The sequence below is a fragment of the Ahaetulla prasina genome, chromosome 5 (genome assembly GCF_028640845.1).
Source record: "Ahaetulla prasina isolate Xishuangbanna chromosome 5, ASM2864084v1, whole genome shotgun sequence".
Classification (NCBI taxonomy): domain Eukaryota; kingdom Metazoa; phylum Chordata; class Lepidosauria; order Squamata; family Colubridae; genus Ahaetulla; species Ahaetulla prasina.
In genome coordinates, this window is record NC_080543.1 from 1,607,018 (window position 1) to 1,630,636 (window position 23,619).

At 48.7% G+C, this 23,619-nt stretch overlaps 1 protein-coding gene across 1 annotated transcript; it reads right to left on the reverse strand.

Moving 5' to 3' along the window:
• Positions 1–832: 832 nt before the first annotated feature.
• Positions 833–6,867, reverse strand: LOC131199725 (FH2 domain-containing protein 1-like). Its single transcript, XM_058185797.1, has 10 exons — positions 5,914–6,867; positions 3,854–3,915; positions 3,671–3,773; positions 3,506–3,591; positions 3,320–3,420; positions 3,032–3,102; positions 2,736–2,843; positions 2,156–2,226; positions 1,725–2,004; positions 833–1,576 (listed from the first exon to the last, which is right to left on the reverse strand). Exons 1-10 carry the CDS (start codon positions 6,340–6,342, stop codon positions 1,010–1,012), a joined length of 1,878 nt encoding a protein of 625 aa, XP_058041780.1. The 5' UTR covers positions 6,343–6,867; the 3' UTR covers positions 833–1,009.
• Between the last annotated feature and the right edge of the window lie 16,752 nt (positions 6,868–23,619).

Consider the following 23,619-nt stretch of genomic DNA (forward strand, 5'->3'; position numbering starts at 1 on the left):
CGGGCCCGATGGGAGGACGCCTGGCTGCCTCGCCTGCCGCCCCTCGCTCTCTCCTGCTGCCTGCGCTGCTTCGAGTCGGCGGCCGAGATGCGCTTCCCTGGGGCTAGGGCGCCCTGCCGCTCCATGCCTGGCCGAACCGGAGGGCAGGTGGCATCCCCGCCCGAGATGTGGGAGCTTCTCAGGCATCCCAGGCTCCCCAGTGCCCTTCTGGAAGGTGAAGGACTGCTACTTTAGGGGCCACTTGGGGTGTTAACACCCTGCCGAGGTTGCTGGGGTAGCTCCTGCTGGCCTTGGAAGCTGGATTCCCAAGACCCTTATCCAAGCTTCCTGGGGGGAGGGTAGTCCTCGGGAGCCGAAAGATGTTCCACTAGGGAGCAGCTTTAAGCAGAGCAGGATGAATGTACAGTGATGATGGCCAACCTATGCTGTCTGTCACTGGTGACATTTCATTTGTGGTCTCAAACCAGGCCTCTGGCCCCCTGGAAGCCGTGCCTGAGGGTCCTCTCTTGTCTGGCCTCTGGAGCCTACCAAAGCAGAGGAGAACAGGAGGTCTTTCCCACTCCTGCTTTTGAGGGACTGCAAGGCCACACGAACATCCTCCAAAGTTTCCAGGCCTCAGGTGATCAGGAGCTGCTTAGGATACCATTTCAAGTATTTACAATTAAAAATTATGAATTTCTGATACACCTCTAAGCCCCAAAAATTCATCCTCACAGCCCCAGTGCAGCACTGGGTCGGAGGATTCCTCCGGCCCGGCCAGCTGAGCTTTGGTCGGGTGTTCAGGGCTTTCACGCCAGGGTAGGAGAGTGTGGCTCAGATCAGACAAGGCAGAGGGAGTTGAAAAAGGTTTATTGAGTGTAAACAAAGTAGTCACTTAACACCAGTCAAGGCAGATAAACAAGGGAAGGTTAAAACAGCCCCCGTCTGGCCCCCCACATGGAGGGAACAGGAGGGGCTGGAGGGGCACAGGGGACAGCTCCCTTTGCTAGACTAGGGACCCAGCCTTGGACTAGGAGGGGCTGCGGGGCTTCTCCCCTATACTCAGGCGACGCAGGAATCCCACCAGGCTACAGACCTCCTTGGAGATGGGAGACGCGGGGCTCTCTGGCCCCTTCACTTGGAAGAGGGCAGGCAGGCGGAAGGTGCTGGGGGAAAGGGGGCCCTGGGCAGAGGTGGGGGAGGCAGGCACGGCTGGGTGGGTGCTGAGCAAGACCTTGAGGTTCTGGCTGAAGCACCTGGGCTTATTGCTATGACTCAGGGGGGCTGGGGGAGGGGGCTCAGGGGCAGCCTCAAGGGGCTTAGGGCAAGGGGGCAGCATGGTGAGTGTGTGGCGCCGGTTGAGGTGCAGGGACCTCTCCTGTCCCCGAGAGCTCCCTGCAGAGGGGCGAGGACCTCGCAGAGGGCGGTTGCGGCGGCCAGAGGAAGGAGCCCAGAGGGCAAACAGGACTGGGTCCATGTCCTGAAGGCCAGGGTCCTGGGAGGAGCAGGTGGCAATGGAGCGCCGCTTCTGCTTTGCCTGCTCCTGCTGCCTCCGCTGCTGCTCTCGGTGCATGGCAGCCTCCCGGGTCTGGTTCTCCTGCAGGGGGCAGAGTCCAAGGAAGAGGTGAGCAAATTCCCCCCTCCTCATCCTTTCAGGTGACCTCTGTGAACCATGCTCCATTGGCAGTGGGGAGACAGCCACACAAAGGCGGGGGGGGGGGGCGCAGACAGCCAGCTGGACCTACCTCGATGGCCATGAGAAAACGCTCTCCAAAGGCGTGGAAGATGCCGCAACACTCGGGCAAGCAGAAGGCCTCGGGGTCTTCACAAAGGAAGTCGGAAAGCCTGGTTGTGACCCGCTGGAGGTCTTGCTGGGCAGCTTTCACAGCCCGGAGTTCCAGCTCTGCCACATGCAAGAAGGGCCCCATTTGGCCCTCCAAGCCCAGACCCTCCAGGTCCCCCTGAGCTCCCAAGAGACGCTGCTCCAGGGTCTGCAATTCTGCTGCCACTTCCTGGGCATTAATCCTGCAAAGGAGAGCAGCCATGGGCATGCCATCAGGCAGGCAGCAGCAAGAGCAGGAGGGTGGTCTTGCCTATCTCCTCGGCCCGGCAAGATGGGGCTGATCCGGCCTGCCCCTCTCCCCACCCTCAGGGTCTCGTCTATTGCCTTCCTTACCGTGAGGCAGGGGCCGCGTGCTGGAGCTTACGGGAAAAATGCAGAAGGCTGGGGTCCTTCCTCTCAGCCTCCTGGAGAGGAGACAAAGGGTGGTCCAAAGGTGTCCCCTGTTGCAAGGCCTGAAGGAGGGCAGCACATGCTCCGAGCCCCCTCCCCCTGCCTCCACCCAAGCCCCTTCTTTGGCCCCGAAGGATTTTCTCTAATACTCATTTCAGCCCAGCATCTGGGCAGGGATTTGGAAATGGTTTAGCCCCATGAAAAGTGTCAGAACAGGACCTCCCCTTTCTAGAGAACCTTTTAAAAAAAATCCGGCTGTGGGATGCATTTGAGCAATTTCCCACCTATCCACCCATCACACTGAATCTGCCCAGAAACTCCATCAAATTTCACAAAGAGCCTGAGACAGTGCCAGGCCAAGGCGTGGAAGGGGTTCCCTTTATGACCAGGTCCCAGGGTCCTTCCACTTCACCCCTCAGAAAAGCTGCCCGGCAAGCTATGGTCCCCCTCCCCAGCAAAGGCCTTGTGTTCCAATAGCTTCCCATGGCTAAGACCCCTCCCTCCCCCAGGCCCGAATCCTCACCAAGGCCACAAAATGCAGGAGATCCATGCCTGGTTGGTTGCCCCTTGTGTCTGGCAACCTCAGGAGGGATGACACATGAAAGCCGCAGGCAGAGCCAGCATAGCCTCCCTGCAAAAGGAGTGGGGGCAAAGGGAATCATGCACCTGCACTGCCCACCCTCAGAAGGCCTGAAGGCAGCCACGCTCTCTGGAGGCTGGCCATATGCCTCCCCCACTCGGGGCCAGCAAGGTGCTTCCTCAGGTGACAGAGTTCCCAAAAGCCATACCCCCCCCAGGGCTGCTGTCCCAAGAAGGCACCTCATTCAGGTAGTTTCCTGTCTTCAGCACCAGCCGAATGAGGTCGTGCAGTTCTTCACAACCCAGCAGCTCTGCAGGAAGGGAGGTGGTGAGCTGAATAAGGGGGAAGGCACCCTCTGTTCCAGAAGGACCAGACCCACCCTGGCCTTCTGCGGAGAACCCTTCTGGGCCCTCTCCCCTGCCTGGATGACGGGCCCCAGCTTGGCCCCCATACAGAGGACAGTGGCCCCTCACAGTTACTCCTCTTGGTCAAGGGGGGTAGGGAGAAGAGAGCCAGACTCTGCGCACCCAAGGCTGCCTTGGTCAGGGTCTGGATGGCCGACTGGAGGGCGCTGAGCTGGGGGAGCAGCTGCAGCTTCAGCACAAGGAGCTCCAGGCGACGGGCATAGCTGGAAAACAAGAGGGGGTGGGATGGGGAGTCTGTCCAGCAGTATCGTCAGAATGGCACCCTCCATACCCAGACCAGCCCCTCACCTGGGCACTTGGACGAGAAGCAGTGCAAAGACCTCGGCCTCAGAGAGGTGGCTCCGGTCACCCTGGAAAGACTCCAGTTTCTCCACCTTCCCAGGAGAAACGGCAATCATGAATCTGGCGAGGGGGCAAGAGCCCCTCCGCCTCTCCCCCGAGCCTCCTAATCACCTCCTTCCTGTCAGGAAGCATTTTAAAGAGCTCCAGCAGCTTCTCCGGTCCATAAGGGACTCCAGTGCCATGGTGTATATCAGTCACGATGTCTTGAACTGGCCTGGGGGGAAGGGAGAGCTTCCTCGTGGCTTGTCCCACCCCAAAGCCGGGGTCCCTCCACCCCACCCCCCGTACCCTCACCTCTTGAACTGCTTGAGGAAGATTCCCAGATTCAGGATTTTCTTGGCATCCAAAAGGGAGGCCTAAAATGAGGAAGAGACCCACGATTAAGATTAGGGGAGGGGAAGGAATTGGGGCTGTTTTTGCCCTCTTGAAAAGAGATTAGCAGCCCCTCTTGAGTGCCACCACCTGGCAGTGATTCCCCATTTCTCCGCAGACCCCCTGGTGGTAGACAAGAGGAGCCCTGGACCCTGCTCAGTTCCATCTCTCGAGCCACGGGGTCCCTGAGAATCCAAGCCAAGCCCCCAAAGATTTGGCCTTTGCCCCTGCTTCTCCGGTCCAGGTCCCTGGCCTCCCTGCACAGGTGCCTGCCTCATCCCCCATCACTCAGCCTCACTTCCGAACTGGTTTGCCATTTGTTTCCAGGCTGCTCAACTCCAGCGACTGGGTGGCTTGTTGGATGCACACTAGAAACCCCTAAGAGGCCCCCTCCAGACCCTCACCCCACCCCCTCCCCCTGGAAGAATTGCCAGCAATACTTTGCACTGGCAGCCGCCCAGAGTTGGTTAAAAGAGGGGTGGTCATATATACATATTTTAAATATAAACATACATACGTGCATATATTCTGTGCCAATTGGCATCCTCCCCGTCCTTCTTAAAGGCAGCCCTCAGCTGAAAGAGTACCATTCCATGCCCATCCCCCCCACTCCCCCTCATGTATCCAGCTTAGGTGGACTCTTGGCCCTCCTTCACCTTTCGGTGTATATGTGAGAGAGGGGGGGGGGAGGAGGGGGAGAGAGAGAAGAAGAGAGACGGGGGGGGGGGAGAGATCTCCCCTCTGCCAAATCTTCCAGTTTGGTCAGATTAATCTAGAACTCATTTTGTCTTCCAGGTGTTGCTCCCATTGGTGGCATCAAAACCCAGGTCAATAAATAAAAAAGCCATGAATAGTACCCACCCCAGACAGATCCCTAAGGGACCCACTGGCCATTAGCTCTTTTCAGCCAGAAACACACAGCTTTTTAAGCAAAGAAACTACCAGGCGTTACTTCCATCTTTCTTGGAAACAAGCATATATTAAAATTAAAATTAAAAAATATTATATTAAAGCAATTTGCAAGAAAACTATGTGCTGGTTTCACACATTCTGCTCAGATGTAGGGCCCAGGCTGGGGTGCACTGCACTCTTTCCCCAGAGAACAGCACTAAGTGTGTTGTGTAAATGTGGCCACAAAGTCTATGGACAATAGGCGGATCAGTCATGTGAGTCCAGCAATGGGAAAGGTCTCCCCAAGGCTGGGAGGCCAATGATACTCCTCCGCCCCCCCAGTAGAATCAACCTTTCCTGGATTTCAAGGCCAAGGCCTTCCAGAGCGAAGCCTGGGTGACTCTTGAGCAAACAAGCCTTAATCCAAGGAGTTGAACCTCAATTAGCATTCCACACTAAAGAAGACTCGATTTCCCTGAGCTCCTAAGGATTTGGGTGAGCTTCCATTGCTCAGGGTGCTCTACTTGGCAAACTCTTCTGAGGACAAAAGAGCACCTCCCCCCAGACTATCTTGAGCTGCCTAAAGGAGGACTGCAATTAAATGCTAGACGGGAGGGAAGGCCTGTCTGGCAAGGCTGCCCAACAGGGCTCTTGCTGCGAGTCCCTGGGGGTCTTCTCGCAAGAGCCTGAATTGGGGGGATTTCCTAGAGCTTTTCAAAGGTTTGTTTGCACCGAGCACTTCCTGTTTCTTTCGGGGCACGGGGTGGGGGGGATGTGAGCAGATTGGGCAAATCCAGGCCGGGCTGGAAGCTTCAAAAATTCTCATTCAGAAACAAGCAGCTTCGACCACTGGATTAAACTGTCCTGCGAAGGCCCCCCAGAAACGCGCTACCCAATCTCGGGGCGGCGCCCAATCCCCGCTCCTCTGGCCGGGGAGACCGAGCTGCCGGGCCGTGCCACTCTCTAGGCTGGCTCGGCCCTGCGTGGGGCACACTCGGTAAACCGGCCAGGAAGCGGCCGTCGGAAGAGAGCGAGCACGTCGGGCGCGACCTGCCCAGCGGAGCCCGCGATTCACCTCCGCCCGCCCTCACCTGCTCCGTCGCGGGGACGGCTCGGAGGCTGCTGCCGGCCGGCTCCGGCCGCTGGCCGAAGAGCTCCTCCAGCAGACGCCAGTCGGGCGTCCATTCGCCGCGCCGTCGCGCCGCCGTCCAGAGGTTGGGACGCCCGCGGATGCGCTCCGCCGGAATGGCCTCCCAGTTGAAGTTCCGTAGCCGGACCGGGCGCCGCGCTGAGGGCTTGTCGGCCGCCCGCTCGCAGGGCGCGGCGTCGACCAGGCTCATGGCCGCCGGCGGGGGCGGAGGCGGAGGCGGAGGCGGCGGCAAGGAAGGACCCGCGGGAGAATTGCGGGCAGAAGAGGCGGCGGCGGCGGCCCCCGAGGCGGACGGGCTCGGCGGTCCCGGCCCCGGCCCCGTCCACTCCTCAGGCGACGCCGCGGCAGACGCGCCCTCAAGAGTCACCATGGCTGGCAGGGGTGGGCTGGGGGCGGTCGGCGGCAGGAGAGCCCGGTGCGCTTTCGGCCGTCCCCTCGGGGGCAGCGGAGGGCGAGCGTGGCGCTCAGGCGAAGGGCCGAGGCGGAAGAGGCGCTCGTGCTGTTGTCCAGCGCAAGGCGGTGGCCTCTGCCACGCTGCCCTCTGAGCGTAGAGAAGACCCGGAGCCGCCTTCGGAACGCGCGACCCCCTGCCCGGGGAGGCAAGGCGGGGCAGTTCCCGGGGAGACGTGCGGGTCCGAGGGCGTGGGAGCCTCTTGAGGCGGGTGGGCTCGCGGGGAGGGCCGCGCCCGGCCTTTCTTCGAAGGGACGTCCGACGGAAGCGGCAGGCAAAGCTGGGGCTTCTCTCGGGGCGGCGGCGGCATCTCCCTCCCTAGCTGAGCTGACTCCGGGACGCTCAGTCCGCCGGCCCCGCCCGTGCCGGCTGAGTCGTTGGTCTGGCAGACAACAAATCCGTCGTCCGCGGCCAGGTGCAGCCGCTGCCTTCGGGAGGCGGTTCCTTTCTGGGCTCGGCTCTGAGGGTCAGCTTCCGGCCGCGTCCTGCTTGGACCGGCTGCTGCCCTCCTCTTCCCCGGAGCCCCGCTCACACCTATGGCCAAGCTTGCGTCGCGTTCTCGCAAGCGGCTTCCTGGTGGCTTGGCCGGCGAGAAAGACCTAAGGCTCCCCTAAGGCCGGCAGCGGCCCCGGTGGCAGAGGAGAGCGGCCGAGGGACCCCGCGGAGAGAGGCTGTTGGAGGAGCGGACTCTTCGGTGGATTGTGTGAGCTTTCTCTGCCTCTCGCGGCGTCTCTCGCCCGCAGGACAGAAGGAAAGTCTGGAGGGGCCTTGGAGGAGGGAAGGAAACGGCTGAGGAAAGCAGCTACTTCTTCAGCCGGAGGTTGTGGGCAGGAGAGGAAAACTGGGGTCCTAAGATTCAAGGAGGAAAACTGCAGAGAAGGATTGAAAGGGGGGGGGGAATGATTTGGGAAGAATCAACCAGGTGTCTCCAGCAGAACTGAATGGAACATGAATGCTATAAAACTCCCCTTTCTGTCTGTGAGCTTTAACCAGGCTGTAGGATGGTGCAATATTTTTGAACCACGGTTAGCCTCAAATGGGCTAACTTTACCAAATGCATCCAAAATTTGGGAGCCATGGAACTGAGAGTTGGCAAATGTTATAAAACATTTTATAAATAGTGCAAAATGTCATAAAACATTTCCTGTGGTCAATTCCTGATGCTTGACTGCTAGTTCAGCATGGGTAACTTTCAAGGCAGCTGCATCTCTGAACATAGCGCTGAATTTTTAAGACCTTTTCTAGTCCAGTTGAAGCCCTGCTCTTTCTGAAGGGATTGAGAAGTCTGCTAAGGAAACACTCTGAAAGGATGGCCTGTACAACCTCACGTTGCTGTCGTATTGGGACATACAGGATAGGGCATCCGCCAGGAAATCCCTTCCCCTGGGTATATATTTCAGGCGAAAATTAAATCGCCCACCTGACCTGTTTAGAAGACAGTTTACGGGGGGGCGGGTTGGAGAGCTTCCAGATTCTTATGATCCATCCATACCTTGAACAGCAACCCCCCCCCATCCAACAGGTGTCTCCACGTCAGCAAGGCCCACCGAACTGCAAATGCTTCCTTCTCCCAGATGGCCCATTTGCGTTCGGTCAACACGATGGTGGAGCATTACCTTCAGTGCTACGTGAAACACCAGCAGACCAACTGGGTGGACTTGCTCACCTTCGCTGAGGTGGCCTATAACAGCACCCTTCACAGCAGCATCGGATTTACTCCCTTCCAAGTAGCCACGGAACGTGAGTTTGTTCCAATACCCGAGTGTCCCCAGCTGGATACTCGGGTATGGGACCTGGAGTCAGGGGGCAGTGGGTGAAGGGGATGGTGGGTTGTCCAGTAAAGAAAAAAAGTGATCTGGGCTGAGGATGAAATGCATGAGATGCTTGTATCAGAATGATAGCAACGCCTCAGAGACCGGAATCGAAATAAATATTAGTCTCAAGAAAAAAATGCATGGAAAGGAAGTTGTAAATACTAAAAAAAATGTTGAAAAACTATCAGATTGAGGATGCTGTAACTAGAGAAATGTTAAAATGGGTGTGATTCACATGTAGTGCATTGGCAACTTGTCCAATTGTGTGGTTGTAGCTGTGTCTGGCAATTAGAAAAATGCAAGGAATTTTCCTTTTGTATAACGGAACAATAACTAGAATGAATGCAAAGCCTATATTGAGATGTGTTGTGTGCCCACAAAGACATTCAGCAAAATTCCAGCTGAAGGATATCATGACTGAAATTAGAGAAGTACAACTTCATATGTCAGGCTGGTAGCGTGCAGACCATGGAATCATAGAATCTTAGGCCTGGAGTGGACCTTGGAGGTCTTCTAGCCCAAGGCAGGATCCTTATATCATCCCAGACAAATGGTTGCCCAATCTTTTCTTGAAAACCTCCAGTGATGGAGCACCCACAACTTCTGGAGGCAAGTCGTTCCACTAATTGTTCTGCCAGGAATTTTTTCCTTATTTCCAGACTGAATCACTCTCTTACCAGCTTCCGCCTGCCCTCAGGTGCTATGAAGAATAAATCCAGACCCTCTGATAGCCCTTCAGCAGTATTGGAAGATGGCTATCATGACGGATTTTTGCTCTTCAGTAAGCAGTGTGAAAGTGGAAAGTTTATTGTACCTCTATTGATTTCGAGAAGAGGTCGGCAACTTGCAACCTGCAGGCCCAATTCAGCCCACTGTCTGTTTCTGTATGTCTGTAAGCTAACAACAGACTGATGGACAACAGATTGCTAGGCCTTGGGGCAGTGGCAGCCTATCAGTAGCCTCCCCAATGGCTGTTGCATTCCTTGGCTTGGAGACCTGCCAGCCCAGCCATGCCCACAAAGATGAAGAGGGATGGGATCTGCCTGTAAGAGGAAAAGCTTGCTGACCCTCACTTAGAGGAGCAGGTGGCGGCACGATGGCCCAGGAGCCCAAGCCACGGTGACCTGGGCCTCCTTGCCACTCAGCTTGATTACAGCAAGTCACCCACGAGAAGCAACCTTGGAAGCTAGCACTCAGCTAGAATGAGTGCCCAAGCTGTAAGCAGCCCTAACCTCCTCCTGCCAAAGAATAGCTCTAAGGGGGCGGGGTGTCTCTTTATGGCTCCCTTCCCGGGACCGTCTTCTAAGGTCAGATGCCCCAAAGGCCTAATTGAGGCCTGCCTAGTTGGGAGTCGCTGGGGCCTTCCCTGAGGTGGGCCTGGCCCAGTGCTGAAATGTAAAATTTGTTACTACCGGTTCTGTGGGCGTGGCTTGGTGGTGGGGGGCTAATGTGCTGGTGGGCGTGGCCAACTTTTTTTTTTTTACTTTTAAAAGCATTTTTTCTACAACCTCTTCGGCTGAAGAGGTTGTAGAAAAAATGCTTTTAAAAGGCTCCTTAAAAAGGGAGGGGAAGGGGGGAGGGGGGGAGATGAAGAATTAATGTAAAGGAATGATTGAAGATATGTATTTAAGAAATAGAAATAATTTGAAATGAAATCGGGGCTGCTCAGCTGCCATTTCAGAAGGGAATGGAAAGGGAGAGGAGAGAGTGAAGGAAGAAAGTAGGTAGGAAAGAGAGAGGTTAGAAGAGGGGGAAAGGAGAGGAAGAAGAAAGGGGAAAAAGAGAGGGTTAGAAAGGGTGGAAGAGAAGAGTGGGGAAGGAGGAGAGGAAGTAGAAAAGCGAAGGAGAGGAAGGATGAAGAAAGTAGAAGAAAGTAGAGAAGGGAGGAGGAAAGGTTTGTTAAGGAAGGAAGTGGTAGCTGGGCAGGTCCGAATAAGTAACAAATGAAAGTTAATGACTAATGTTGAATAAGAGACTGTATATTGAATAGGCTGTTGGAAAATGGAAATAAAATGGACTTCTGGTGGTTTCCGTCTTCCCCGGAAGACGTCTGGAATGGCGTCCCGAACTGAGATTCTGTAAAAGCTGGTGAAACAGCGGAGAACAGCTGTTAGCCAACTTCAAAGCTTTTCTCTGGGTGAAAGAGAATAGCGAAGAGTGGCTGGATAGCAGAAGATTGCCCCAGGGGCTCTGCTTTCTTATGCAGAGTCTCGGAGGGGTGCCTGCTTAATCCAGCCCTACTCCAGACTCGGCTTGATCCTGCTAATTAGGCAGGACAAGAGGAAGACGCCCACCTCTGCTCCATTGATTCCGTTTTGAATAACTAAAAGCAGATGGGAAAAATACAAGTGATCGATTACTGGGGAAGCAAGAAGAGAGCTGACTTCTACTTCTTTTTAAAAAAGGGGAAAACTTTTTCTCACTTTAACTTAGTGAAGGAAGAAATGGCGTCTGAGAGGAAGTGGATTGAATAGAATAGAATAGAATAGAATTTTTATTGGCCAAGTGTGATTGGACACACAAGGAATTTGTCTTGGTGCATATGCTCTCAGTGTACATAAAAGAAAAGATACGTTCATCAAGGTATAACATTTACAACACAATTGATGATCAATATATCAATATAAATCATAAGGATTGCCAGCAACAAGTTATAGTCATACAGTCATAAGTGGAAAGAGATTGGTGATGGGAACTATGAAACGATTAATAGTAGTGCAGATTCAGTAAATAGTCTGACAGTGTTGAGGGAATTATTTGTTTAGCAGAGTGATGGCCTTCGGGGAAAAACTGTTCTTGTGTCTAGTTGTTCTGGTGTACAGTGCTCTATAGCGTCGTTTTGAGGGTAGGAGTTGAAACAGTTTATGTCCAGGATGCGAGGGATCTGCAAATATTTTCACGGCCCTCTTCTTGATTCGTGCAGTATACAGGTCCTCAATGGAAGGCAGGTTGGTAGCAATTATTTTTTCTGCAGTTCTGATTATCCTCTGAAGTCTGTTTTTCTTGTTGGGTTGCAGAACCGAACCAGACAGTTATAGAGGTGCAAATGACAGACTCAATAATTCCTCTGTAGAATTCGATCAGCAGCTCCTTGGGCAGTTTGAGCTTACTGAGTTGGCGCAAAAAGAACATTCTTTGTTGTCCTTTTTTAATGATGTTTTTGATGTTAGCTGTCCATTTGAGATCTTGCGATATGATAGAACCCAGAAATTTGAAGGTTTCTACTGTTGATACTGTGTTGTCAAGTATTGTGAGAGGTGGAAGTATGGAAGGGTTTTTCCTAAAGTCTACCACCATTTCTACGGTTTTGAGTGTGTTCAGTTCCAGATTGTTTTGGTTGCACCACAAGGCTAGTCGTTCGACCTCTCGTCTATATGCGGATTCGTCATTGTCTCGAATGAGACCAATCACTGTTGTGTCATCTGCGAACTTCAGTAGCTTAACAGATGGATCATTGGAGATGCAGTCATTGGTATACAGAGAGAAGAGAAGTGGGAGAGCACACAGCCTTGGGGGCCCCAAAGTAATTGTACAGGTATTTGATGTGATCTTGCTTAGCTTCACCTGCTGCTTCCTGTTTGTTAGGAAGCTTGTGATCCACTTACAAGTCTGTTCCGGTACCTGTAGCTGGTTTAGCTTAGTTAGAAGAATGTCTGGAATGATGGTATTGAATGCTGAACTAAAGTCTACAAAAAGGACCCTTGCATAGGTCTTTGGAGACTCAAGATGTTGTAGGATGTAGTGCAGAGCCATATTAACAGCATCATCTGTTGATCTATTTGCTCGGTATGCAAATTGCAAGGGGTCTAACAGCGGATGTGTGATGGTTTTCAGGTAGGAAAGCACTAGCCTTTCAAAGGTTTTCATGACTACAGATGTTAAAGCAACTGGTCTGTAGTCATTCAGTTCCTTGATGGTGGGCTTCTTCGGCACTGGGATGATGGTAGAGCGTTTGAAGCAAGAAGGAACATAACACATCTCTAGTGATTTATTGAAAATATGGGTGAAGATGGGGGCCAGTTGGTCAGCACAGACTTTTAAGCAAGAAGGAGTTATCTTGTCTGGGCCTGGAGCTTTTCCTGGCTTTTGTCTGTGAAATAGGTCCTGCACTTCCTTTTCTGTGATCACTAGGGGTTGTGAACCCAATGAAATGGGGTCAGTTGTAGGAGGCTTGGCTGTTGTTGGTGTGTCTGAGATGGGGGTTGTGGAGATAGGTGGCTGTAGTTTCCTTTCAAACCTGCAGTAAAACTCATTCAGGTCATCTGCCAGTTGTTGATTACCTTCAGCCTGGGAAGGAGGTTTGCCATAGCCGGTGATATTTTTAAGAGTTTTCCACATGTTTGCTGGTTCATTTGCTGAAAACTGATTCTTTAGCTTTTCAGATTGGCTTCTTTTTGCTGCTCTTATCTCCCTTGTTAGTGCATTTCTGGCCTGATTGTACAGCATTTTATCACCTTTTCTGTAGGCCTCCTGTTTGGAATGTCGTAGCTGCTTAAGTTTAGGTGTAAACCAAGGTTTGTTGTTACTGTGTATTTGCAAATTCCTTGTAGGTACACATAGGTCTTCACAGAAGCTGACATATGATGTTACAGTATCTGTGAGTTCATCCAGGTCTGCAGAGGTATCTTTAAAAATATTCCAATCAGTGCAGTCAAAACATGCCTGTAGCTTTAATTCTGATTCCTCCGTCCAGGTTTTCATTGATTTAATTATTGGTTTTATGGCTTTAAGTCTTTGCCTGTAGGCAGGTACAAGGTGAATCATGCAATGATCAGTACCACAGCTGCACGTGGTAAAGACCGATAGGCATCTTTTAGTGTTGTGTAGCAATGGTCTAGAGTATTCTTGGAGGCTGATTGTGAGAGAAAGGAAGTTCGTCTTTGTGGATTTTGGCTGAATAGAAGCTTTCCATAGGAGGCAAGGTGAAAGTTTTTATTTTACAACTTTAATTTGAGACTTTTTGAGACTTTGAGATTTTACAATTCTAATTAGAGACTTTACTTAAATTAGTAATAATAATAATAATAATAATAATAATAATAATAATAATAATAATAATAATAATAATTATTATTATTATTATTATTATTATTATTATTATTATTTAATTTTTATACCGCCCTTCTCCCGAAGGACTCAGGGCAGTGAACAGGCAAATAAAATAGTACAATATATTACAATAAAACACATTTTAAAAAACTTATTCAAAATAGCCTAAATTTAAAAATACCATACAAAATATAAAAAAAAAAACCCCAATAAAATCCATATTTAAAAACCCTATTTAAGCCAGTCCTGCTCGAAAGAATAGATATGTCTTCAGCTCGCGGCGAAAGATCCGGAGGTCAGGAAGTTGTCGAAGTCCTGGGGGAAGGTCGTTCCAGAGGGTAGGTGCGCCCACAGAGAAGGCTCTCCCCCTGGGGGTCACCAGCCTACACTGTTTGGCTGACGGCACCCTGAGAAGACCCTCTATGGGAGCGTACCGGCCGGTGGGAGGCATGTGGTAACAGAAGGCGGTCCCGAAGATATCCCGGTCCTATGCCATGGAGCGCTTTAAAGGTGGTAACCAACACCTTGAAGTGCACTTGGAAAACCACAGGTAGCCAGTGCAGCCTGCGCAGGATCGGTGTTATATGGGAGCCATGAGTGGCTCCCTCTATCACCCGCGCGGCCGCATTCTGAACCAACTGTAGTCTCCGGGTGCACCTCAAGGGGAGCCCCATGTAGAGAGCATTGCAGTAGTCCAGGCGAGAAGTGACGAGAGCGTGAGTGACCGTGCATAAGGCATCCCGGTCTAGAAAGGGGCGCAACTGGCGGACCAGGCGAACCTGGTAAAAAGCTCTCCTGTAGACGGTCGCCAAATGTTCTTCAAAAGACAACCGTCCATCCAGGAGAACACCCAGATTGCACACCCTCTCCATCGGGGGCAATGACTCGCCCCCAACAGTCAGCCATGGTTGCAGCTGACTGTACCGGGATGCCGGCATCCACAGCCACTCAGTCTTGGAGGGGTTGAGCTTGAGCCTGTTTCTCCCCATCCAGACCCGTACGGCCTCCAAACACTGAGACAGCACTTCGACAGCTTCATTGGGGTGGTCAGGGGTGGAAATGTACAGCTGGGTGTCATCCGCGTACAGTTGGTAACTCACCCCAAAACCACTGATGACCTCACCCAGCGGCTTCATGTAGATGTTGAACAGGAGAGGCGAGAGAACTGACCCCTGTGGCACCCCACAAAGGAGGCGCCTCGAGGTCAATCTCTGCCCCACTGCCAACACCGTCTGCGATCGGTCGGAGAGATAGGAGGAGAACCACCGAAATACGGTGCCTCCCACTCCCAGTCCCTCCAACCATCGCAGCAGGATACCATGGTCGATGGTATCAAAAGCCGCCGAGAGATCTAGGAGAACCAGGGCAGAGGAATAACCCCTATCCCGGGCCCTCCAGAGGTCATCCACCAACGCGACCAAAGCTGTCTCCGTGCTGTACCCAGGTCGGAAGCCGGACTGGAACGGGTCTAGATAGACAGATTCATCCAGGTACTGGGGTAACTGATGTGCCACCACACTCTCAACAACCTTCGCCACAAAGCGAAGGTTGGAGACTGGACAGTAGTTGCCCAGAACAGCTGGGTCCAGGGAAGGCTTCTTGAGGAGGGGCCTCACCACCGCCTCTTTCAAGGCGGTGGGAACAACACCCTCCCTCAAAGAAGCGTTGACAATCCCCTGGAGCCAGCCTCGTGTAACCTCCCAGGTGGCCAGCACCAGCCAGGAGGGACACGGGTCCAATAAACATGTGGTGGCATTCAGCCGCCCCAGCAACCTGTCCATGTCCTCGGGAGCCACAGGATCAAACTCCTCCCAGATGGTCTCAACAAGACTAGCCTCCGCCTCTCGCCTGAGCCACCCAATTTTGGTCCAAACCGTCCCAAGCTGAGCGATTTTGTCAAACAGATACCTACTGAAATCCTCAGCACAACCCTGTAAGGATCATCACCACCTCCTGATGAAGGAGGGAGCGAGTCACCCTAAACAGGAGGCTGGGCGGTTCTCTGCTGACGCAATGAGGGTAGAGACATAGGCCCGCTTGGCCTCCCTCAATGCCACCAGATAGGTCTGGGTAAAAGACCTAACTAGTGTTCGGTCAGCTTCGGAACGGCTGGACCTCCACGCGCTCTCTAGGCGTCTTCTCCGGCGCTTCATCTCCCCCCGCTCCTCAGCAAACCAAGGAGCTGGTTGGGACCTACGCCGGGTCAGAAGGCGCAAAGGCACGACTCGATCCAAAGCGCCCACCGCTGCCTGTTCCCAGGCCGCAACAAGCTCCTCGGCCGAGTCGTGGGCCAGGTCACCAGGAACGCCCAAGCTCCATCAGGAACCTCCGGGTCCATCAGTCGCCTGGGACGGAACCAACGATTGGTCCCGTCTCCTGCGGTGTTGAGCGGCGGTCCGAAGTCCAGACGAAGGAGAGAGTGATCTGACCATGACAAAGGTTCAATGACTAATTTCTCCTTCCAGATCACTCAACCACTGTCCAGAGACAAAAATCAGATCCAGTGTGCTTCCCCCCACGTGGGTGGGGCCATCAATTAATTGGGTCAGGTCCATGGCCATCATGGAGGCCATGAACTCCCGAGCCGCTGTCGACGACACACCGGCTGATGGCAAGTTGAAATCCCCCATGACCATAAGCCTGGGGGTATCAACTGCCATCCCGGCTATCAACTCCAGCAACTCGGGCAGGGCTGTTGCCACGCAGCAAGGAGCCAGGTACGTGATCAACAAGCCCACCTGCATCCTACGCCCCCACTTCACATAAAGGGATTCACAGCCGGCTATCTGAGGAACAGTGGTCTCCATCGGCTCCAGACTCTCTCTAATAACGACCACCACCCCTCCACCCCTACCTTGGGCCCTCGGCTGATGAAATGCCCGGAAACCCGGTGGGCACATCTCTACCAGGGGAAACCCCCCTTCCGTGCCCAACCAAGTATCCGAAATGCCCATAAGGTCCGCAGCCCCCCCCTGTATAAGATCATAAATCAGGGGGGCTTTATTCACTACGGACCTAGCATTGCATAACATCAGCCGAAGGTCCAAGCCCTGGAGATACTGGCCACTCGGGGAACGGGAAAAGTCTGAGGGGCCGGAGCGTGCAATCGCTCTCAAACAGCGCGTGCGCACCCCCTGATGATACGGCCCCCCACTTCCGCCATATCTGCCCCTCCCACTTACCGTGCTGATGGAACGACCCTCTGGAACTAAAAAATAAGGCTTCCCCTTCGCCTCCGAACCTGATGAAATATCGCCGCGAGCAACTGCAAGGACTGGCTCCCTCCCCGACGGGTTTCCCCCGATACCCACCTTTACCCTCCCTCCCCTTAAAAATTGTTTATCTAAAAAACCCCAAAGTTTCTTTCTTGACACATGCCATCTCTCTGGGTCCCAAAACCCATCATTGAGATAGGCCCCCGATAACGTAGAGGGCCATTTCTGCGAGGTGGAGGACCCTCGCAGACAATGGAGTTCTGACGAAGAATAAATCATGTCTCGTGTCGGGCATAATTGGCGCAGAAATGAGTTTATCCCTAAACGCAGATGATGATAAAGCAGTCATATTCGGAACCGATCACAAAAGTCCCACAGATGGTAGAAGATGATTGTCGTGTCCCACTCCTCCGCTGACGGCCGGGTCAGGGAAATCCGAATCAGGCTTGCCTCTGCAGCTTTGCCCAAAGTCCTAGCAAAGTCCTCAGAGCAGGCAGGAGACCAGAAAGTGACTTCAGCAAGATAAGTTCGACTTTGCCTGACTCAGAGACTGCCAGAAAGCAGATCCTTTATATAGGCCATGGGGTGTGGCTCCATGACTCAGCACTCATTAAGGCCTGCCTCCTTCCTTCTGTTGCCTCCGCCTATCCAATCTTCTGATGCGAGGGTCACTCCAATCAGCTGTTGGAAGTAAACTTTCCTCAGGCTCACATGCTGTGGAGGAGGGGGAGGGGTCTAGCTGCTCCGTTTGCCTGGGCATGGAGCCAGGGCTGGGGCCGGGGGATGCTCCCTCCTCTGCAGCCTGCTTGGGCATGGAGCCAGGGCTGGGACTGGGAGGTGCCCCCTCCTCTGCAGCTTGTCTGGGCATGGAGCCAGGACTGGGGCCGGGAGGCATACATTCCTCCATGTTCGGGAGCAGATAAGCAGACCCCGGCTGCGGTGAGAGCGGACAAGACACAACAACGATGGATGTTCTCACATGGAGTCCCCTTTCAGGATAGTACAAAATATTCAAAGATGCTAAAGATGTTAAAAATTGCCGATGCCAGCATCCTCCCCCATTAACCACCAACCACACTCCAGAGTCCAGGGGAGAGTCCAGGGGTGGGGGGGGGAGACCAAGCTCCAGAGTCTAAACTCCCCATTCTCCCCATTCAAACTCCAGAGACTAGGGGAGGAAAAGGAGATCTCCATGACTGAGTATGAGTCCAATCACACCATCGCTGCAAACGACCCACTCCAACAGTCTTATCCGGTCCAGGAAGAATCCAGGAAAAGGAAGAAGAAGGAGGAAAGAGCCTGCTGCCGCCGCTGCCGCTAAGAAAGCTCCTACATCGCCACTATCCATGGCAGACATCATCGCCGTCAACGCCGCAGTCACGGCCACGCCCCCCCCCCTCGTCAACCCCCAATTCCTAGGGGACCTCGCTGGGGCTCCCACGTTGATTCACATTGTGCCAAAAGTTGTTCCACAGCTAAGTTGTTCCACAGCAAAATTTCCAGGGCTTTCATCGCTGCCGTTGCCCTCCTCCCCGCAGCACAAGTCCGAACAAAGCTGCCGGGGAATAGGCCGGACGCCGCCCCCGCCCCGCACCAAGATGGCTGCCGCCATTCGCTGCCGCTCAGCCCCTGGCTCGGTACTCGGCAGCCGCAAATCTCTCGGGCGAAAAACCCCTCCTGCGGCTGCCAAGAAGATCTCCTATCCGCCCAGGCAGCCCAGGCAGCCCAGGTCGCCCACTGGCTGCATCCACGGCCCAGGGACATCTCCGCCTTGCCGCTCCGAGAAACGGTCAGACCACCATCTTTGTCATGCGCAGAAAGAAACCTCAAATTAAAATGGCTTTTAAGCCACCAAAAGCTCCCATGACGAGAAGGGGGTCTGAAACTAACTTAGAAGATACGTTAAAGGAACAGAACAGAGTTTCTGAAGAGCGATTTAAAGAAATTATGAATAATATTCATGGTGTGAAGGATCAACTTAGGGAAGAAATTAAAGAGACTAATAAAAAAATTAGAGAAGATTTATTGATGGTTTTTCAAGGTTTGGCAAAAAATTTGGAAGTAATGGAGGATAAAGTGGAAGTAATTAGTCAAGCAAATCAGTATTTGGATAATAAAGTTGGAGAGCTCCAAAAGAAAGTGGATAAAAATGAGGACCATGTGGTGGTATTGCAATATAGAGCGTTGGAGAAGGCTCTGAGAATTAGGGGTCTTCAAGACCGGAAGGAAGAAGATCTTAAAAAAGTTATATCAGAAGCCTTAGCTGAAATGTTAGGAATGGACCCTCGAGAAGTTGATTTTCAAATTGATAGGGCATATAGGGTTAATTCTTGGGTAGCGAGGCAGAAAAAGCTCCCAAGAGACATTGTAATTTATTTTTTGACTTCTACAATAAGAAATCAGATTTTCTTGTAACGTGGACGGAGCAGAAACTGGAGTTCTAGCACTTGTTTGTAAGAAGACTGTAAGCCCCTGAGGATTTATTTGCTGCGAAGATAGGAGAGAAGAAAGCAAATGGCGGTTTTGTGGAATGTGTGTACTGAAAACGAAAGTAGAAATGCTTACTAACGGCTAGTGTTGAAATAGAAGAAAGAAGATACATAGAAACATACTGACTAAACGGAAGACATGAGAATTTTATGATTTATATCTTTTCTTTTTCTTTGGGATTATAGTGATTTAGAAGAAAAGTTTTTTGAATTTTTTTTTCTAAATATTTTTTTTTTCCTCGGTCTGTTATTAAGTTATTTTTTTTTAAAAAAAATGGCTTTTAAGCAAATAGTGCCAAAAGTGTGTCGAAATAGAAGATACATAGGAAGATACTGACTAAATGGAAGAAATGAGAATCTTATGATTTATATTTTTTCTTCTTCTTTGGGATTATAGTGATTTAGAAGATAAGTTTTTTTGAAACTTTCTTTTCTAATTTTTTTTTTCTTTCTTTTTCTTGGTCTATTATTAAGCTATCCTTTTTTTTTTTTAATGGCTTTTAAGCAAATAGTGCCAAAAGTCATTAAAAACTTTGAAATTTCTTCAGCTCAGATTAAAAAATTAAAAGAAGAAATCAAAAAGGAAGTAAGAAATTCTTTACAGGAGTTTTTGGAGAGTCACTTTTTAGAAATAGATCAAAAATTTGACGAAATAGAGAAAGAGATGTTGGATTTCAAGGAAGTGGTGGAAGAGCAGAAAAGGGAAATGAAAATGGTAAAGGATGCAATTGCGCAAATATTAAGCTCTTGTATTCAGATGCAGGATGATCTTGCAGAAATTAATAAAGCTAATTTAGAGTTGCAAAGGAAAATAGAAGAAATTCAAAAAAATCAAAACAATTGGAACTTAGATAATAAGATGGAAGATATAAAGGCAAAGGTAGATAGGGCAGATGAAGAAAGAGTAATATTACAATATAGATTAATGGAATATGCTATAAGGGTGAGGGGGTTGAAACAAAATAGGAAGGAAAATTTAAAGGAGATTTTTACGCAAGCCTTTGCTCAGATAAAGGGTGTGGAGCCAGAAGATTTTGAGACTAATATTGAAAGAATTTATCGTGTTAATTCTTGGTGGGCAAGACAAAATAGAGTACCTAGGGATGTGGTTATTTATTTTACAACTAAAAAGGTTAGGTATGAAATTTTGCAAGCCTTTTATAAAAATAAATTTCAGATATTGGGACAAGATATAAAAATGATGAAGGAAATTCCTCCTAAAATGATAAGAAACAGAAGAGAATTTGCTTTTTTGGTGGATGAGTTTAAGAAATATCAGATATATTTTAGATGGGAAGTCCCAATGGGTTTGTCAGTGAATTTTAGAGGTAGAAAGTATTTTCTTAATTCAGTTATGAAAGCGAGACATTTTTATATTAATGTTTTAAAGAGTGGGAATCCTTTGTTGTTAGATGCTAAGTTAACTGGTGTGGAAATGATGGAAAATAGAATGGGAGAGGGGAGGAATGTTTAAGATGTGAATAGGATGATTATGGTTAATTTTTGGAATTGATTTGTTTAGGATATAAATTATAGGATTTTTGTTATTTGCTATTTGTATGGTATAAATCTATGGGATGATATTACTCAATTGTGAAGGATGGAAAGTGAAATTTATGAATTTAGATAATGTGGATGTAATGATTTTAACTGTTTACTGTTATATTGTGGATGTAGTCTAAATGATTATTTGCTTGATATTTGATTGATGGAGTAGTATTGGAAGACTGAATATTAAATCTTATGACAATTGAAGAAATATATAAGTGATGAAAATTTGAATTTGAGAAGCTGGATTGTAATTTAAGAAATGGACTTATGAAATTTGAAGGAATATACAAGTGGGCGGGGAAAAAAATTTGAACTTTAGAAGATGGACTAATTTTTAAAATGGACTGTAAGAAGAATGGACATTAAATGTTATGGCAATTGAAGAAATATATAAGTGATAAAAATTTGAGTTCGAGAAGATGGACTGTAATTTGAGAAATGGAACTTATGAAATTTGAAGGAATATACAAGTGGGAAAAAAATTGAATTTGAGAAGATGGATTAATTTTAAAAATGGACTAAAAGAAGAAGTAATATGTGAAGTTGGTATTGTTTCTTTTCTTTTCTTTTCTTTTTTTATTATTCTTTCCTATCTTTTTATTTTTATTGTGAGGGGATCTATAGTTTTAAATTTTTTAAGGTGGGAGGTTATGTATATTTTGTATACTTTAGCTTGTGATTGTTGGTCATAATACCCGGTATTTGCTCTGGGAAGTTTGGGGGGGGAAGGGGGAGGAGGGGGGAAGGGGGGGAAAATGAATCAACAAGTGATACATGTGATTATTAATGTACAGTAATTTTTGAAGATATGAGATTAAAAAATTTAAAATGATATTGGGGATGCTCGACTGCCATTTCAGGAAGAAAAGGAGAGAGGAGTAGAAGGAGGGAAGAAAGTAGGTAGGAAAGTGTAGAGAAGGAGGAGGGGAATAAGAGGGTTAGATAGGGTGGAAGAAGGGAGGAGTGGAGAAGGAGGAGAGGAAGTAGTAAAGTGAAGGAGATGAATGATGGGAAAGTAGTAGAAGGTAGAGAGGGAGGTTGTGTAGTAAGGAAGTGGCAGTCGGGCAGGCCTGAATCAGTAATAAATAAAAATTAATGATTAATGATGGATAATAGTTTGTACATAAATATGATGTTGAAAAATGGAAATAAAAAATTATTTAAAAAAAAAAAAGAAATCAGATTTTGCAAGCTACATACCAAAAGAAATTGCAAATAGCAGAACAGGAGGTGTTGGTTTTGAAAGAGATCCCTGCTAAAATGTTAAAGGATAGAAGGGATTTTAGGTTTTTTACACAAGAGCTTAAGAAGCATCAGATTCAATATAGATGGGAGGTTCCAATTGGCTTAACAGTATTTTTTCAAGGCAGGAGATATCGAATTGATACTGAGTTGAAAGCAAAAGATTTTCTTTTTAATGTATTGAAAGTGGATGTAGAAACAGTGGATAAAAGTCTTCAAGAGAAACAGAGTGGGGAAGTTAAAACTGCACCTGTGATGTCAGTACCTCAAGAACAACCTCAAGAACAAAGAGTGACAAGGGGAGCTATTAGGCATAAGGAGATAGAGGAACGACTTCAAAGACAGGAATGGGATTCTACTACTGAAGCTGTGGGAGGAGCCAAGCCGAAGAGTGAGAGTCTTCAGCTAATTGCTCAGAAGCTTCAAGAGGCCAGTGATGGCAAATAAATTTTTGACATGGAATGCTAATGGTTTAAATTCAGCACAGAAAAGAAGAAAAATATTCCATTATTTGAAACAATTTAAAAATAATATGATATGTTTGCAAGAGACACATATAAAATTATCGGATCAGAAATATTTGATTAATACGAAATTAGGTAAACATTTTGTTTCTTCTGCTCCGAATAAGAAAAATGGTATAGTTATATATTTGAAGAAAAATATATCAGCTAAATTAATTGAAACGGACATTCAAGGAAGATATATTGCTATTGAATTGATTTTAGAAGGAAAAAAGACACTTGTGATTGGCATATATGCACCTAATCAACAACAAGAAAATTTTTATAAACTGTTACATGAAAAATTGACTCTTTGGGACTATAAAACATTTATTATATTAGGGGATTGGAATTGTGTAATGGATATTAGAAAAGATAAAAGAACTCTTTCTAAGAAAATTCCTATGCATGCAAAACTGCCTAAATCTTTTTTTGATTTGATGGAAGATTTTGAGTTGAAAGATATATGGAGAAGGCAGAATTTTGATGATAGAGACTATACTTATTTTTCGGATAGGCATCAATCTTTTTCACGTATTGATTTTATATTAATTACCAATGACTTGCTTTCTAGAGTTAGGAAAACAAAGATATTTCCAAGGTGTTTAACTGATCATAGTCCGGTATGGATGGAGTTGCAATATGAAGGTGGAAGATGATCATGGAGAATAAATGAAAATTTGTTTAGATATGAGGATAATGTAAATCAATGTAAAAAACAAATGAAAGAATTTTTTGATTATAATTTGGGTAAGGGAACTTCGATAGAAATGGTGTGGGACGCTAGCAAGGCCTTTATGAGAGGAAATTTGATATATATTAATAGTAGACAGAGGAGAAAATTACAAAAACAGCGTAGGGATTTAGAAGAGGAAATTCAGAGGAAACAACAATTATTGGTATATAATCCACATGATTTAAAAACTATTGAGGCGATAAAGATATTACAGAGTCAATTTAATAAGTTAATGGCAGATCAGGTGGCAACCAATATACAATATGCTAAACATAATACTTTTTGTAATGCCAATAAATCAGGGAGGAGGTTGGCTTATATGTTAAGGAAAAGGCAGAAAGCACGTACTATTGAAAGAATTGAATACAAGGGTAAAGTGCGATTTCAACAGGATAAAATTAAAAAAGCTTTCTTGGAATATTATACAAATTTATATGCCAGGGATACAATATTGAATATGGATATTGATAAATATTTGAAAGAATATAAGGTTAAAGGTTTAACTAATGAACAAAGGGAAGAGTTGAATCGGCCTATAACTTCTGAGGAAATTATTTTGGTAATAAAGCAATTAAAAATAGGAAATCCCGGGCACAG